This window comes from Nelumbo lutea, chromosome 6, assembly GCF_056320005.1.
Source record: "Nelumbo lutea isolate HS-2025 chromosome 6, American lotus-T2T, whole genome shotgun sequence".
Taxonomy (NCBI): domain Eukaryota; kingdom Viridiplantae; phylum Streptophyta; class Magnoliopsida; order Proteales; family Nelumbonaceae; genus Nelumbo; species Nelumbo lutea.
Window position 1 is genome coordinate 42137556 of NC_142689.1, and position 18822 is coordinate 42156377.

The 18822-nt window shown below is 38.2% G+C and overlaps 1 protein-coding gene across 1 annotated transcript in view; it reads left to right on the top strand.

Moving 5' to 3' along the window:
• Positions 1-18822, top strand: part of LOC148848752 (uncharacterized) — a 64382-nt gene that overhangs the window by 13800 nt on the left and 31760 nt on the right. The window contains exons 8-13 of the mRNA XM_088951138.1: positions 7484-7679; positions 7795-7940; positions 8024-8198; positions 8332-8385; positions 9304-9483; positions 10313-10425. Coding sequence (XP_088807264.1) covers positions 7484-7679; positions 7795-7940; positions 8024-8198; positions 8332-8385; positions 9304-9483; positions 10313-10425 — 864 coding nt within the window. The remainder of the gene's footprint in view (positions 1-7483; positions 7680-7794; positions 7941-8023; positions 8199-8331; positions 8386-9303; positions 9484-10312; positions 10426-18822) is intronic.

Consider the following 18822-nt stretch of genomic DNA (forward strand, 5'->3'; position numbering starts at 1 on the left):
TGGGCTTCTGGGTGACCCTAATGATCAAAACACATTTAGTACACAATTTCCAAAGTTTCAAGTTATGCAATATAAATCATAAGTAAGCAAAATTACACTCACCTCTATGTAGGTTGCCCATACTTTTGGCTCTGCTTCCACTATCTTTCTTTGGTCATTCCATGAGAAGCCACTTTGGTTCAGAAGAGCTTTGAGCACAACACATTTTTTCTTAATAGTTTTTAGTCACTTTCTAATATTATATTTTTTGCAATCTATTCCAAACCTAGAGATAATAGCTCCACTTGCAGCTGTATAAGCGACACCTTTATAGCTTTTGTCAACTTTATTTCCAAAGTTGACTTGCTCATCCAAAACACCAATTAGGTGATTGTCCATTTCTACAGTCCAAGTCACGTTGGTTTTATTGATTTTAGCATCACTCCCATTGCCTTGTCCTTCCATTCCTGTAAAATACTATTAATTATGTAACAAGCAAAAATTTATCATCTATGCAATAAATTCAGGCATCTGTATTAAATCTTACAAAGGAATTTAAATAAAAAAGTAATTTTACTTAAACTAATAATAGAAACACCTAATGTTTTCATATGTGCATATATGAAGCTGTCCATTATAAAGTAATACAAAAATTACTTCCAAAAACATATACGATGAACAACTAATTCATCTACGTCTATTGCGGGACCGAGCCAAGTGATGGTCATTCCACATCATATTTGCAATGGATTCACGTAGAAGAACTCCATCTCTACAATCTACATACTTGCACGCTGAGAAGGCATAGAGCTTTGTGGTGCTTCTTGTTCATCATCACACTCATCATCATCATCATCTACTCCTTGTTTAGATACTATGATGGGAAAACGTTTCTTGAGCACTCCGAAAATCTTTTCAATTATATTTCTTATAGAAAAATGACAAAAATTGAGGAGTTGCTTTACATTTTTTGGTGTGTCCTCCATTCTTTCAAATGATATCAAGTGCTCCTATATGGTATGAGAAAGTCTGTTTTTAGTGGGAAACCCACAAAGGCTAGGTAGTATTTACCTAATTACAAAAGCATGAAATTAATATAATTGTAACCTAGCAAAATTAAATGTATATTTGCATTTTTTGTGATTTTTATTGTACCTTCTGGCACATAAAGTCTATGTTCTCTTGGGAGGGCAAAACTCAACACCCTAGAATTTGATGCTGCACCTTTCCATCCTGGCAAGACATATGTAAATCTTAGATTGAACGAGCATGCAACTAAGATGTTTTGGATAGGGTATGACTTATGACCTCTAAACCTAGTAACCTCTGTATTTGGAACTTTTACAGGGAGATGTGAGCCATCAATTGCTCCTACACAGTCCTGCTAGTTACAAGTTTCACCACTTTAGGTATTATTATTTCGTTATGAATTATAAGATTAAATAAAAAGTATTAATGAGGAAGTAGTGAATACCTTGAAATAAGGCTAGAGATCGGACCTGTATCTAATTTCTGGAGGTACCTCTATTCCAGTTGGCTGTACTAAGTATCTATCCTCTAAAATTAAGATTGCATCTAAGACTCTATTGAATTGTTGACTTACTGTCTCACCTAATCGGTCAAAATGAAAGCTCATTGTGCGATTCTTGACATTGTGTGCAACTATATGGAGAAGCTTGGAAACACTGTATCACTTACTCTACCGGTCTCTCAAAGTATTTTGCATAACCATGCAAATGCCTCCTTCCCCATTCTTAATTGATTATAACAATCAATCTCTCTTTTCTTATAAAGTTGATCAAACAAATCAACCCTTTGTACATCTCATTAGTAGAGGGCTTTCTGTCTATATGATTTTGGTATTCTTCTAAGATTGGTAGCACAACATATATTGAAGAAATTGCAACACCAACAATAGATGCTAGTATGAGATGCCTTTCCCTTTCCATCTGCGTTGGAAAATTATGAAGTATAAGAAAAATTTATAGTAGATAGAGAAGAAAAGAGGATGCTAAGATTAAGCTTATTTCTTTCTTCTAGTTGTATTCAACCTTCATTATTCTCTAATCTAATAAATTAAATGACTGAAAAGTTTACCAAATTTTGTTAATTTAATTTCCTACAAAATTCAGTGGAAAGCCTATCAATTCTCAAAAACAAAAAAGAAGGATCTTGGTGAAACTTGTATATAACATGCATTCTGTACACATCAACCACCTAGTTATTATATAAAAATACTAAATAAATAAATTTTCCCAACAAAATTAATGGAAAACAAAAAATTATAATTATAAAAACTGAAACGAATAATTTAAGATTTAATTTTTCCAAAAAAATTAACAAAACTGAAAATTAAATATTATTTATTTTATCTACCTTAAATGATTTATTTGTTTTATTTTACAATTATGTGTAAAATAAAAACATCATATGTTAAAAATGAAAACATATTTATTATTTAAAAATAGTTGTTATTTAAATAAATACTAAATTAATAAATATTCCCAAAATTAATAAAAATTGAAAGAGTGATAATTATTGTATAATGTTTGAATGTTCTAGTGTTCCGATATTGTTTATTGTAATATTTCTCTTCATATAGCCTATTGAATTATGCATTTCTCATGTGTTTATATCTTATTCATAGATAATTCAGCTTTTGGTTTAGTATGATTAATGTATTTATGTGGTTTGTACGCATTTCACTAGTGTATCCAAGCGTTTCTATATCTTTCATTCGTATCCATGCGTTTCCAAAGCGTATCTGTATCCGTATCCGAGTTATCTGATATGATACCTGATACTGATACTTTGATAATTGGTTTTGTCATACATGTTAATCACCTAAGCGGCCCAGTTGTGAATCCAACAGTAGTATCTTGATGACATCCATCATCTTCCATCCAAAAGAGATGACACACAAATATAATTTTTGAATGAAAGTTGAGTATTAAGATTTGAACAGTGTCAAAATTTCATTTAATGTAGCTATATGAATTAACTAGCAAGGTGTCCTTGAAAAAAAAAGAACTAGCAAGGTGTCTATAGTCACAAACAACAGTAGGTAAACAAAGTGAACACAAAGGCAGTAATCCTAGCCTCCTAGAATTGTTTTACATATGGTTATTGGTAACAAGTTCACAATAAAGATGACTGTTGGTGAAAAGAGCAAGCCAGCAACCAAAACAAGTCATCTTGTCACCAGAAAATTTGCTACTCAATGAAGGAATGGCATACATGATGTTTATAAGCCAAGGTATGAGTTTGGACTAAAAGTTTAGCAGCAAGATGTATGTGGAATAAAAAATGGACTAAAAGAAAACCAGTACGCATTTCAGAATGCAATCAAATCACTTCAGAAGAATAAAAAACGGAAACTTAGCTGCATAAAAGAGGCCAAAACACATCCACAATGTGCTCAATCCTAAACCCCCTTTGTCATGGTCCATTAAAAAATATCATTATTGAAAGAAAGATTGAATACCCATTGTAGAAATCTGATGATAGACAAAATGGAAATAAGAAAATTACTGAGAAATCCCCACCCACAGAATACCCATCAATTGAACTCAGGAGCCTACCATCAAACTCAAACACTCTTCACTCTGCAATGGGAACACAGTCAAAAACTCCAAGCCACTAAAAGGCTCTGGTTTTGATGATCGGTGACGAAAAGACTGTTTTACCCTTTGGAGGCAAACATAAGAAAAGGTTTTTATTTTCAAAATTATAATTTTACCCGTCCACCATTCATCTTCACCACCACTACTTGAGCGACCACTGCAACCAACAGTATCAGAGATCTACTACCAGCGATGGACAGGAAACACACCAGAGAACTCTCTCTCTAAAACAGATTTTTTACACACTCATCAAAGAAATTGGAGTGTCATTTAAAAGCAGAGTTGCAGCAGTTATCTCCTCTCTCAAAAATTAGGTACCAGCAGAAATACATAAGGTATTTCTATCACAGAAATGCACCGCATCAAGAACCCCACTGTTTTCTCTCCTTTGGTATTATTTGGAACAAGAAAAAAAGCCAGAGGATGCCTACACCTAAGTAGAGAGGCAAGAAGACAACTGCTTGCGTAAAACTAGGGTGGAATTAAAAAAAAAAGGCATGAAGTTTCCCAAAGATAATTTCAGAATGTGGACTATGGCTCCCCCATCATTCTTTGGAATATCAATTTCTTCTATAGAAGCACTTATACAACAGCCATACCTTCTTTTCTTTGTAGTGTGATTTGGATTGGGTGGAGAGGAAGGGTCTGATAACCCAACAAGCAAGGCTGCCAGTTGCTCTCTGCTATTTTGCACCATCAACAGAGCCAGATTTAATAGAGGATTCATTTAAATAATTAGTTCAATATTTAGAGAAACTAGTTGAGTAACAGTCGGTAGCTTGTTTTTTTGAATTAACATTGGAGCATGCTTTGTCAAAGCAATGGGGTGAAATTTTTGTTGGTACATAATATTTTTATGGTAGAGCCATTACCAATTTGTAGAAAATTATCAAAACCAGCTCTATTCCTTATTAGCTTCTTCGTATTTCAAAAACAACCATTAAATAAAAATCCATAACTGAAATCACTGCTTCTCCTCCTTTTCCCTGTTCCACTGCTTAATCCATGCCCTCTGCTCATCACATTCTTCTCTTACTGGACTCTTGTTCTGCCTTAGGTTTCCATATCACCTACTTCCCCCATCACTATCATACCCCCTTAATTCTAGCAACTAGATCTTCAATTTTCGTTTTGAAAAACAAAGGGGCCATTTGGCAAGTCTTTTTAGAAAGATCTTCCAGCAGCCCAGGTGGCCAAAAGACATACTGAGCTTTTGGGCTCTTGTCTTTAAAGATAAAGACCGTTTGGCAAGCGTCTCAGTCTATCAGGCTTTTAAATATGTGTTTAGAGGCTATCCATCAGACCATCACGCAAAAGACCAGAAAGCATCATTTGAAGCTTCCTGAAATTTGGAGTGTTTGGTCTTTTTGGGTCTTTCCACACATGCGTTTTCTCATCTTTCCAGCTTTTGATTACCATATGGAAAAAGACTGATTTTTGGTCTTTTGAGCTTGCTGAAGCCCAGAAGACACACGGAAAGACTTGCCAAACATCGCCTTTAAACCAGCCCTTCAATTTGGAATTCTATACACTAGAATATTATTCCATCATGGAAACAGAAGAATCGGCATCGTATCTGTACAAGAAAGTCTTTGCTGTGACATTGCAGGCATTACAGGCGAGATTCTAATGGGGGAGGCACTAGGGTTTGATTTACAGAGAACTAAACAACCCCAAACAAAAACCTGAGAGCACTTAATGAGATGAGAAAGTGACAAAACCTTAGTGCAAGTGAAGACGAAGGCCACCGGGATGTCACAGGTAAATGGAAGCATGGGGGATGTTTCATTGATAATTAGGATTTGTCGCTCTAGTTGCTGCCTGTGGTTTGGGTTGAAAATGGCACTAGTAATTCAAGCTGAGAGCATCTTATTCCTTGGGAACAGTTACAGACCTGTAGGTCTTACCAGGAAAATGATTATAGATTCAGTGCTTGTGTTGACCACACTTGCGACCGTAGAAGGGTCTGTTTGATCTCAAAGGGGTTGGATTGGATTTGACCAATAAAGGGTAAAATCGGAATTATGAAATAAATTAACCATCATGTGACATCACATGTAAATGGCATATGATGGATAGTTATCAGAAGGGTACCCCGTGTTCAGTGACTTTGTCAAGCAGGGGATTTCAGTCTTTTCAGAAACCAGAAGGTATGTTCTAGTATTTAATTTAGATATTTTGTGGGGGGTATATTGTCTTTTTACTTATTTTATATGTTTTCCCTATATATAATGATGAAATGAGGCTGCTACCCTAACTATTCTATTGGTTCCAGCTCCTTTTTCTCTTGTCTCTTCTTTTCTTTTCTCCCAAAATTCTTACACAGAAAACATGGTATCAGAGCCCAAGATCTGATCATATGAATAGGCTCTTTCATTCCTTTTCAGTTTTATCTTCTTCCAGACTGATAACAGATAGAGGAAGGTTAAGAAAGGAGGTTGAGTAAGATACAGAAGATACAACACCTTTACTGGCTAGTGGAGAAGAGATGGAGGAAGGAGGCTCTGTGGAGACAACAAGGTGGAGGCCAAAGATTTCTTGTTCGAGGAAATGAGGATTAAGGGATGACCAAGTCTGAAAGCAATGTTTTAAAATGCAGCGGTGTGATGTTAGGCATTCCACTACCTAGAGGTGTGAAGCATAGTTCAGAACATGAGAGGCGTAAGCCTCCTTAAGAGGAGGGGGAGAGGAGGAAGGAGGGGGAGGAGGAATAAGAGAAAGGAGGGTCTCATTCTTTTCTTTCTTTTCTTCTCTTTCTTTTTCTTTCCATTCCCTTTCTTTTCATTTCCATAACTTTCTTTTTTCTTTCATTTTCTGTCTTTTTATATGAGGTGTGAGGTGCATGAGGTGTACGCCTCTAGCACGCCTCATGAAAAAGACGTATAAGGTGTATGTGGTGCAGTACGGAAACAAATCATGTTCAGAGAAGCTTCAAAGAAAAGAACTAAATCCAAAATAAATAGGAAGAATAACTCTTCACCGAATACTTAAGAGAAAATCAACATAAACTACCCTAGCTTTTCCCTAACTACTCTTTATATAGATTTTTTTACACCCTTATGCCTCCTACAAAGAAGGTTTCCTAATCTAATAAAACACTCCTTATTATAATCCTACTAAATATCTTCAAAAAAGAAAGTCTTGATTGAATATAAATTTGGAAATCTCCCTATAATGCTAACTTGGTAAATACGAACTAAGATAGAAATCCTGTGGTGGCGCTAACTTGGTAAAAACGAACTAAGATAGAAATTCCGCGATGATGCTATCTCGGTAAATATTTACTAAGTGGGTCGGTGTCGTCACCTTTGCTTCTTGCATGTCTTGTAGTGGTCCCCACTTGCATAGAACTTATTAGCTTCTTTCTGTACTGCATCATCCTCCCCCTATACGTACTAAGATGGGTTTTCGAAAACCAACTTTGTAAACGTTTACTTGGTGCAAATCCCGTACTGTATTAGTATTGCCTCTTGCGCCTGAGGCATATGCCTCATAGGTGTCAATGCCTTTGGCATATGTTTCAGGGCGTTTTGATGGTCAAATTTATTAATCCAAATGTATGATAAATTAGATTACATGATATTTTCATAATTCATAAGCATTTTTGTATATAATGAGGAGTCTATTTATATGTAGAAAATCCATCTTATTGTAATGTGCCTATTCTCTACTTGTGCTTTTGAATTTTTTTTTTTTTTATATATTTCTAGATATTTATTTTCTTTCAAATTGAATTGTACAATTCATGCTAGTTGAATCCCAATTCAATTTGTCCAGACCCCAAAGCTTTGGTTACGGTTCTGTCAATATACTGTTTCTCTGTGTTTCATTTCTCTAGTGCATAATCCTTCATAAAAGTAATATTGATTGAGGTCTTGCAGGTACGAGTTGCTCTTTTATCCAAGATATCATCTTGATCAGAGTTCTTTGCTTTGCCGGAAACCATTGCTTGGGAAGCCAATTGTCATGGACGTATTTCAAGATTATATACTTGTCACATATCGTCCATTTGATGTTCATATTTTCCATGTGAATATCATTGGTGAATTGTCTCCTTCTAACACTCCAACTTTGCAGGTAGGGGACTTACTCCTAGTTAACTTTCTTTATGTTCTTGTTTCTCTGGGAGTTGCAGTACTCTAGCTTGAACATCAGCCATGCATACATTTGTAAGTAATAAAATGACGAACAGCTTTCTACAGTACGAGAACTTTCGATAATGACTGCAAAGAGCCATCCTGCAGCAATGCGTTTCATTCCAGAACAGCCTTCAAGTGAGTTTGTCTCAAGAAACCATCTTTCATCTTCATCAGATCGCTTTGTCAGACAGCCTGCTAGGTGCGCTTAGCTGTGTTTATATATCCAAATGGTAAGTTACTCAAATAGCATTATCAGAAGCTAAATTGTATCATATTTGTCAGATGCTTAATACTGAGAACAAATGGGGAACTTTCACTACTTGATTTGGATGATGGGCGTGAACGAGAGCTCACGGATTCAGTTGAATTGTTTTGGGTTACTTGTGGTCAGACTGAGGAGAAAGCAAATCTTATTGAGGATGTTTCTTGGTTAGATTATGGCCACCGAGGAATGCAGGTAATGGAATGTATGAATCTATAGCATTTATAGTCTATTAACATTTTTCTATAATCTGTGCATTCTTCACCTCTACTATTATATCTCCTTTACTTGTCTGATACAGATTATGCTTGGAAGCTAATCATTGCAGGTTTGGTATCCATCTCCTGGTGTTGACTCCTTTAAGCAGGAGGATTTTTTGCAGGTATGAGTGTTTCCATGCTTATATCACTTTATAGTTTAGATATTGTCTTGATCTTAGTTGTACTATATTATCTGAGAGTGTTAGTCTTTTATCTTTAGAATAGAACCTCTTTAGAATATTTTCTCTATATGAATTGATAAATTATTAAAGATGTTTGTTGTCTTAAAGAACCATTCAACCTAAAAGCTTAAGCTGTTAACTGAGGTCCTTGAATAGGTTTTATTCTCTAACATGCCCACAAAAGCCCATTGGGCTTGAAGCATGGACAGCCCAGGCCCACCCAAACCTTGTACTGAAACTTAATTAATTATAATGGGGGCGACAGGAATTGAACACTAGACCACTTGATCAAACTGGCTCTGATACCATCTTAAAGAACTATTCAACCTAAAAGCTTAAGCTGTCAAGTGAAGTCCTTGAATAGGTTTTATTCTCTAACATGTTGAACATAAAATTGGGCAGAGAAGATAATTGTTACCCTTTTCTGAATCTTTTAGATGGGCACTCCACAGAACTGTTTGGGTTAAGTTGAGTAGCTATTCAATCCCATTTTCATGTTTTAGTGCAGCATGGATTGATGCCTATTTATTCATAATATTTTTAACTGCTACGTGTGTGTGATCTCATTTTCTCAAAAAAAAAAAAAACATTAATTTTTGCATTGAGTTGATGAAGATGTGGATAAATGCATCATCCCCTACCCTGTCACATGTGCTTTCTCAACTGATGTGGACAAGTGAAACTGTCCCAAACTGCTTTTGAAAATTAATCCCTACATTTTGTTTTGTTTTGTTTTTTTTTTTTCTGTTTTTCTCTTCCATTTTTTTAATCTAAAGCTGATATTTTGAAGAGTGGTTATTTCAGTCGTGTTATTCATTAAGGTGGCTGAATGATTTTGACTCCTTGTTATTGCCATAGTTGGATCCTGAGCTGGAATTTGATCGTGAGGTTTACCCTCTGGGGCTTCTTCCATATGCTGGTGTTGTAGTTGGTATTTCCCAGAGAATGTCATTTTCATCATGCACAGAGTTTCCTTGTTTTGAGCCTACTCCTCAAGCACAAACAATATTACACTGTTTATTGCGTCACCTTCTTCAGGTAATTGATGCGCAGTTTCCTATCAGCCATCAGCAACTTTTGAGTTTTGAGCTTCAATTTTGTGTAAACTATGCTCTGTTCAACTAGTGCAACGTTTGGAGGCATTTATTAGTAGTTTTTTTGGGTAAATTATTAGTAGATTTGGTTTTTTGTTATTCTGCCTCTCATCGGTACCCATGAATTGCAAAGATCTTTCTTTTATCAAGTCAGTGCTTTAGAAAAACATTGTTCTTGATAGGGTGAAATAAGAGAACAAGATTGATAGTTGGATTCATCTCTTGTTGGTCCAGCAAAGGGCCATTTGTTAATGAAATTGTAAAACCTTATGTTGACAAGCATGAGAACATGGGTTTGAGTCAGAGAGCAGCCAACTTGTACAAAGAAAATGCGAAAGTGTATGTCCATATCCACTCGACCCTGCTGGGACCAACATTTGGGTAATGGCCTTTATCCCTTGTTGGGTTAACAAGGATCTCTTGGTCTCTAGTTAGTAAATGTCATCCAAGATTGGTGACACTGTTACTGGTGAAATGTTTTTTGTATTAAAAAATTCTGTAATGAAGTTTGTCTGATGAGATCACATTTCACAACTAGCTCCTTCTAGCAAAGTTTCTCAGGAGCTGGATGTATGAGTGCCTGAAATATTTGTTAAGAAATATTAAAAATATGTCCCCCTTACCAGATTTCCTTGCACCCCTATGCTTTGGAAAGTTTTCTTCTTTTGTGATTTACATGGTAAAGTGTATGAAAATATCTATTTCTATTTTAGGATCCTGTATTCTGTCTATTTGTGACATTGTAATTCTGCTTCTGTTTTATTGTTCACTAGAGGGATAAAATTGAGGAAGCTCTAAGGTTGGCACGCTTATCTGCAGAAAAGCCTCATTTTTCACATTGTCTGGAGTGGCTCCTTTTTACTGTATTTGATGCTGAAATATCCAGGTACTACACGTTCAAAAACTTTGAATGCTGAAAACCCCTTATCGACAAAAAGAAAAGGAAAATAGAAAAGAAAAGCATAAATAGAATTCTGATAAAGTTATTAGGATTACGATGTAAGAAAGCTGTTATTACTAGTTACCTGATATATTTTTTTTTGATAATTGTTACTAGTTATCTGATATTCATATCAACTAAAAGAAAAACTCATGGTCTTATATAACTTCTGTCTGTAAGTGGTATTATTGCAATTACTTGGAACTTATTGAAGAACTGAAAGAAAATAACAGTAATATTTGTCCTTTTATCAAAATCTCAAGTAATATTAGTCCTTTTGTCAAAATCAACAAGAGGAAGGTCATCAAGTTTTGGGACAAAGTTGAGGATTGGAAAGAAATCCTGGAAGTAGTTATTGGGGAGGATTCAAACAAAGGAAAAGGCCTGTCTTTTTCCATTTGCTGAAATGAAAGTCTTACCAGAATTCATAGTTTTCGACGTGCCAAGGCAAAGCTAGGCGACCATGGGGCGCCCAGGTTCCTAGGTGCCTAGGCCTCGCCTAGGTGATGGAATAAAAAAATAGGAAGCCTACATGTTTGTACCTCTTGTGAGCTAGTTACTTGGTTTTATACATTAACCTACAATCCTCTAAACTAAATTTTGTGCGTATGATTCTTGCAGTTGTGCTTAAAGTATGCAACACAGAATATTAAAAAGAGAAATTTGGACTTCGAAGAAGAACTGAAGAGGGCGTAGCCCTGTGTTTGAATAAGAAAAGAAAAAGAACTTGAGGAGAAAACAGGGAGGTGGAGCCCCTGTTTTAGACCAAAAAAAGAAAAAGAACAAGGGGCTCCACTACTGTTTCAGACCAAGGAAAACCGTAGAAACACTAAAACAAAAGAAGAAAATGAAAAGAAGGGGGCAGAGCTCCTGTTGCAGACTACCAATGAAGAGGAAAAAAATTATGAAACAACTCAGAGAATTGAAGAAGAAAAGGGGTGGAACCCCTGTTCCAGATTTTCGAGGAGGATAAAAAGGTGCAGGTTAATGAATAAGACCAAAAGGGTGAAAAGATTGAAGGAAATTGAAGAAGAAAAGAAGGGGGCAGAGCCCCTGTTTTATTTCAAAAAAATCATGCAAAAAAAATGTAGGGAAAAGACAGAAAAAAAAGAAGAGGAAAAAACCAACAGAAAAGAAGAAAAAACAGGCTGAAAACAAAGAAGGTAAGAAGAAGAATAAGTGGTCCAAAGCAGACTGAAAATTGAGAAGTTGTTTAGATTTTCTGGCATATTCATTTGGCATACCTGGCATATTTGAAGTTGTTTAGATTTCCTTTCTGGTTATGCAGCATTGCAGCAACAGGACTGTGTGTGAAACAAACCTGACTGGACAGCTTTCCCTCTTCTATTCAGTTCTGCCATGAAAATAAAACCCTAAGAAGACAAAAGGTTTGCTAATATTTTTCTAATAGAAAGATTGATAATGTGCAATAGGTTCTATTTGCCGCAAAAAAAAGTAAAAAACAATGTAAAAAATATTAAATGATCAATGTATTAATGTTTCTTGCACCTAGGCGCCCACCTAGTCACCTAGTCTCCTAGGCGTGTGCTTAATACAAAATCTACATGGCGCTTGGGTGAGGCAGAGTTTGAAAACTGCCTAGTGGCCTAGGCGTCGCCTTGACAACTATGCTAGAATTGGGAGAGGTTTATACTGAATTACTTACTATCATAACAGAGCAGGGCAGGATAACAGTAGAAAACTGGTCACCTTGTAATGAATAAGAATGCTCAGAAGTAAACTAGATCATTGAAGTCCTTGGGCTGCCATTTTTTTTTTGAAACAAAGGTAACTTTTATTGAAGACAGAATAAGAAGAAGTACATGAGAGGATGTACTGAAGCCTAGAGCGGCTTGGCAGAATTACAAAGGCAAACAGTTCTCATTAAACAAGAAATCTCTAAAAACCCTTGATTTTGTTAGAGTCAGTTCTTCTTCTTTTCTAATAGAATGTCTCATAGTCCATCAAATATTCCCCTTTTCCCCGTGGATTGCACCTCCAATTCCTGCTTGACCTGTGGAGCCTTGGGCACTACCATCAAAGTTTAGAGTCAGTTCTTTTCTAATAGAATGTCTCATAGTCATAGTTCACACATCTTTTTTTTTTTTGATAAGAAACAGTAACTTTCATTAAAGATAAAAAGGAGAATACAGATATCACCACCCAAAGGGTGGGTGGAGAATCAGAATAAGTCTTACAAACAAGCCCAAAACAGTCTCCTTAAAGAAAAAATGTACATAGGAGATGTACACAGAAATACAACTCAGAAAGTAGGGAGGGAACTATCACTAAATAAGACATCCCTGTGAACACCAGCTTTTGCTAGGCCATCCGCTTCTGTGTTTAGCTCCCTGGGGATCCACCCCAGCTATGCATTTAGGTTGAGAAGGATATCCCTTGCTTCAGTCAAAAAATGTGCTAACGCCCATGGCCCACTGCCATGATCAGCTAGCCACCTAATAGTATTTGCTGAATCTCCTTTTATGGTGATGTTCTGAAAACCCAGATCTCTTGCTATCCTGATTCCAGTTAGAGCTTCCATTTGAAGAGGCTATCCCTATTGGTCCACTGAAAGCCCAAATAACTGTACCATTCATTCTTCTAAAAATTCCACCGATTCCTGCTGCACCTGGGTTTCCAAATGTGCTTCCATCAAAGTACAAGGTTATCTCCCCTTCCGTCACAGAAGAGTGTGGGGTAGGGAGGATTAAGGATTGATGTTTTGAGAACAGAAATTCTGCAGCATTTCTTTGAAGGCCAGAAAAAGGAACCCCTTTAAAGTACTCTGAGCTGGCGGTCCAAACGGAGATTCTATGGGAGATGATAGACAAAAGCTCCTCGAAGTTCCTTTCTCTATTGTTGAAGATTCGGTTGTCTCTTTCTTCCCAAATGCTCCATAGGATGGCATGTACTATGGAAATTTAAAGGATCCTTCCTTTTTTGCTTAAACTTCTTGCTGCCCATTGTCTGAAACAGTCTATCATATTTTCAGGGAAAGCCCAACTAAAATTAAAAAGGTTGAGGAAGAAACTCCAGAATTTTCTGGTTTCCTCACAGTAGATCAGAATGTGATTGGTTGATTCCCCGGCTTTTAAACACAAACAGCAAGCATGAGGGGAAGTTCAGGACCTTCCTTGGTTCTTTTTTTGGAGAAGATCCATAGTGTTGATCTTCTTCAGACTGGCTTACCATGCAAAAAAGCCAACTCTGGAGGGGATGTGTGTGCACCAAATTGTCTTAAATGGGAAAAGTTCAGATACCTGATTTTCCTTGATTAGAGCCCTGAAGAAAGATTTGGTTGAGAACTTACCTGCTGGGTGTAGGGTCCAGACTCGAGTGTCAGGGGTGTTTTGGGAAAGGTACACTGCTTTGAGAGTGTAAAGGAATTTAGATATTTCCTCAAGCTCATTTTCTCTCAGAGGTCTTCTAAAGTCTAGGCTCCAGTTGAACTGGGAGAGATGAGAGGATAGGACAAGGGAGATGGGAGCTTCTTTGTTTCGGGTAAGGCTATAGAGACGAGGAAAAGATTCAGCCAAAGTAGAGTCATCCCACCAGACATCTGTCCAGAATTTTATTTTATCCCCATTTCCCACTTTGTACCTGATAAAGGAAATGAAATTTTGGTAGGTTGAGAGTATACCTTTCCAAGGGTTTATGTCCTTGATCCGATTCAAGTGCAGCCTGCAATCCCAACCGTTTGCATGTTTCCCGTACTTGCTGCTGATGATCTCAGTCCAAAGGGCGTCCGGTTCCTGAGGGAATCTCCACAACCATTTACTTAGAAGAGTTGTGTTTCTTTCTCTCAAATGACCTATTCCCAAACCACCTTCCTCCTTAGAGTTGCACACCTGGGAGCAATTCACAAGATGGGATCCCTATTCCCCACTTCCCTCCCACAAAAAATTTCTTTGAAGTCTTTCCGGCTGATTGACAAATTTGGTTGGCATTCGAAAGGAGAGATAGTATGTGGGTAAATTTGCCAAAGAGGCTTTGATTAGGGTGGGTCTCCCGCCTTTGGATTGGTAGTCTCTTTCCACGTGGCCAGTTTTTTTTTTTCACATTTTTCTATTACAGGATCCCAAAAGCTTTGTGTCTTCACGTTTCCTCCAAGAGGCATTCCAATATAATAGAAAGGGAGGCATCCCTCCATCCACTGAATCCATCTTCTTCCAAACCCCATTAGCCTTAGAGTTTCTAATAGACATTCCCAATCCACTTTGTCGTATGCTTTTTCCAAGTCTAGTTTCACAATCACCCATGGCTTGCCATTCATTTTCCTCTCTTCCACACATTCGTTTGCTATCAGAATGCTATTTACAATATGTCGTCCTTTTACAAATGCAAATTGATTAGGCGAGATGATCTCACCTAGAACTTTCTTCAATCTCCTAGCCAGCACTTTTGCTAGAATTTTATAAACACTTCCCACTAAACTGATCGGTCTGAAATCTTTCACTTCAGAAGTGCCTTGCTTTTTTGTGATCAGACATATGAAGTTGGAATTTTTTCCCTTATTTACTATAGCCGAGTGGTAAAAATCTTTAAACACCTCTAGCAGATCTTGTTTTATGGTATTCTAGCAAATCTGATAGAAGAAAAGAGGGAATCCGTCTGGCCCTGGTGCCCTGTCTCCGTCCATATTAAAGACTGCTTCCTTCACTTCTTATTCTTGAAATTCCCTTTCTAACCAGATTTTACTTCTCTAAAATTTTTGAGCCTTCCTAAGAGCTTTGACGAGAGTTTCTACTTTCAGTCTTTGTATATAGGTCTTTGAAAAAACTTACAAAAGCTTCAGGGATTTCTTCGGGATCCTCTATCTCTCTTTGCTCGATTTTTATTTTTGAGATGTGGTTCTTTTCCTCCTTCCAGAAGGATATGCATGAAAGAATCTGGAGTTTTTATCTCCTTCTTTTAGCCATTTGATCCTTGATCTTTGTCTCCAATACACTTCTTCGTGCCTTACTGCCTTTTCCCATTCTTGCCTTAAAGTGGTTCTCCTTCGTCTTCCACTCTCCTTTAACTGGCCAGTTTGCTCCTTTTGGTCCAGGTCTTCTTATTCTGATAACAAGAGAGATTTCTCTTCCTTTAGCGCTTTGAATTCCTCTTTCCCCCACCTTTTTAGATTCCTTTTCACATACTTCAGCTTTTCCAGAAATCTGTAACTTGGCCAGCCTTCCACTTTGCATTCCTCCCACTAGGTTTCTACCTTCTTGGAAAAATCTTTGTGCTCAATCCAGAATTTTTCCAATCTGAAAGGGGTTTTTCCTCGAAGCTTCAGATTTGTGGTGAGAGCAATTGGCCAATAGTTAGAGATGCATCGGGGCCTGATCTCTTGACAGGTCAAAGGGTATAGATCTTCCCGTTCTAGGGAGATTAAAAATCTGTCTAGTCTGCACCTTAAATCATTCTCCTGCATGTTGGACCATGTGAACATACCATTTCTTAGGGGGAGGTCATGTAGCCTGTGTCTAGAAATAAAATGAGATAAGTCCCTCATACTTCTGTTTACTCTTTTCCCATTTGAGTGCTCATAACTGAATCTAGTGACGTTGAAATCCCCACCCACAACCAGGGGATGTCTGCCTATTCATGAAGGGAATCTAACTCCTCCCAAAACTGGTTCCTCTTTGAGAGGGTGTTTGAACCATAAACCGCATTTAGGATCCGAGTAAAATCTTCTTCCTTGTTATTGAACATGACTGAAATTGTGAAATCACCTTTGTCTATTTCTACTCCGGATACTCCGTCTTCTCTTCACATTATGATAATCTCTCTTGCGGTGCCTGTGCTCGGGAGGGCTGCCCAATTTCTACCTCTTGTTCCCCAAATTGATTTTACCAATCTCCTATCCACGGATTCTTTTTTTGTTTCTTGCAAAAGGATTATGTCGGGATTCTCTCTTCTCAACATGTCTTTCACTATGCTTCTCTTTACATCACCACCCAACCCCCTTACGTTCCAGCTCAATATCTTCATTTGTTAACTCTAGCTGGCTTTCCCTTACTTAATCTTCTACTCTCTTCCCCTTTGCTATCTGCATTCTGGCCCCTTATCCCCCATTGCAAACGCTTTAATTCCCTATTGGTTCCCTTTCTTTTTCCTTTCTTTATACCGATTACTTCCTTGGACTCACCATCTTCCTTTGTGTTCTTTCTTTCCAAGCTCAGAATCCCACTGGTTCCTCTACAGTGAATTCCTAGTTTCCCTGCCATCTCTATGACTTTAGATATTTTTTGTTTCTCCTTTTCTTGGCTTGTTGTAGCTTTGGCCCCTGCTATAACCAGCGAAGTTTCCTTTGGACCCGAACTATGATCATGAAATGTGGGATTGCCCAATGGTTGGGATTGCTGGTCACCTGAACCTGGATCACAAGTAGACAAATGGCTACAGTGAGATGAAGGAAAGCTACAATGAAGAAAAGAACAAGAAGAATCGAGGTTTGGATAAGAACAAGGAAAGCTAGGGTTTGAATAAGAGCGAGGTCTGGATGAGGTTGTGTTCAAAGAGATCGATGAGTTTCTTCCTTGTTCGTCCTTAGGGCTTCTGTAAGTAGGTAACTGAATCCTGTATTCTGGATTGACTAAGCAGACTTCTTCCAACAAGTCGACGCACCCCCACTCCTTTCCCCCGTTTAGGAGAGCTTTGGCTCTGGATAGCGCCACTTCTTGCGGATCAACCTCTGTCTCTGTCTTGTAGGTGCTCAAAGCTTCATCTAAGTCCAACTCTTCTACTTCTTTCGACCAGCTTGATGATGGGTACTCGACTGTTAGTGACCGTAGCACATCTTTCTAGCGAGATTTTGTGCTTGGGGGGGGGGTTCAGGGAAGTCCCATCCAGTGTATGTGAGAGTCGAAGAAAGGCTATGCGTGTGAGTATCTTGGCGCGTGCGAAGTACTTGAGATGGTTGTGCTCGGCTTGATGCGCGATTATGATTCTTAGCCAGATCAATATTATGCTGATGTGGCTCATCTGAACCCGAAAGAGAATCCACTTTCTCTGATCTAAGCCTCCAAGCCGAGACTCCTTTTGAAATTTGAGCAGGCTTCCTATTTCTGCTCTTTAAATTAAACTTTCCTGCTTCCTCTCTCTTTCTATTTCTGGGTAGAGTAAAAGCCTGCCTATTCCTGACTCCGCCCATCCCTTAAGGTCCCGCCACAGGTTTAACTTCCTTTGCACGTAACCGGCCTGCCCCATCTCTTGGTTGGTCGGTGGCCTTAGAACTCACACAAGTTTGCGTACCGTTGCTCTGAGATGACTCAACGAGTTTGGTATTTGACTCGGTTGTCTTCTCCACTACAACCAAAGCAAAAAACCAGACGTTCTTTTCGAGGATTGGAGTGTATTCCTCAGTTTTTCACCTTCAGACGAGCCTCCCTCAAATCAGTCAAGTTTTTTGTTTTTGGATCAACTTCTTCTAGTCCTCCGCACATACTTCCTATCAGCTCGAAGTCTTCCTCCTTCCACAAGTGAAACGGGAGTGCATGAATGGTGATCCATCCATCAAATAGTAAATCTGTGGGTACTGCATTTACAGTTGGCCACCAACGGTTTAGCTTCACCCAACTTCCGTACATGTAGAGACTCCCCATTCTAGCCCAAGCCAAAGCTAGATCTTTAGAAGGAGTGAACCCCACAGCTTTCTTGTTGGAGAATGGGTAAAGACGGATGAGGGTTGGAGAGTGAAAGTTTGCTGAGAGGCCAAGTTCGATTTTGTTCTAGCCTAGTTAGTCAGTTCTGGTTCACACAAATGCATTTTCCCAAGAACCAAAAGGTCTTTCTTGGGTGGCAATAGAGATATGGGCCGAACCTCCAGCCTTCACAACTCTGCTCCGCCCAATCGTCAGTGACAAGAAAGCAGCTGGGGTTTCAGAGGCTGAAGGTCCAAGCTTAGGGATGAAAGAGTCTAGCACCTCGCAAAAAACTTCCAACCTGACTCCTTTTCTTCTTCCGGGATGCAGATTAACCTTTGTTTTTTGTCGAGTTCCCAAATGCTTAAACGGATGAATCTATCCCACTGATTTTCACTTTGTTGAATTAATAACACCTTCCCCCTATGAGCATGTTTACACTCTTTAACAATCCCGTTTGCATGGAGATTACCTCTTGGAGAAAATCTCTCGCCCACGCCGTCTCCTCTGCTTTCAGGGATATTCTCGTCCAACCTCCCTTACCTCTCTCTGTAATCATTAAAGAAATCATCTTGTTTGAAAGGTTTTGTGTTGAGTTCGGTTGATTTTGAACCAATTGCTATTGACTTTCTCATTGTTGTAGTATTTAGGACTTGCCGCAGGTTTCCGGAGTTGACAGTCTCTGACGATCACATCTTCCCCAACTAGAAGGGAG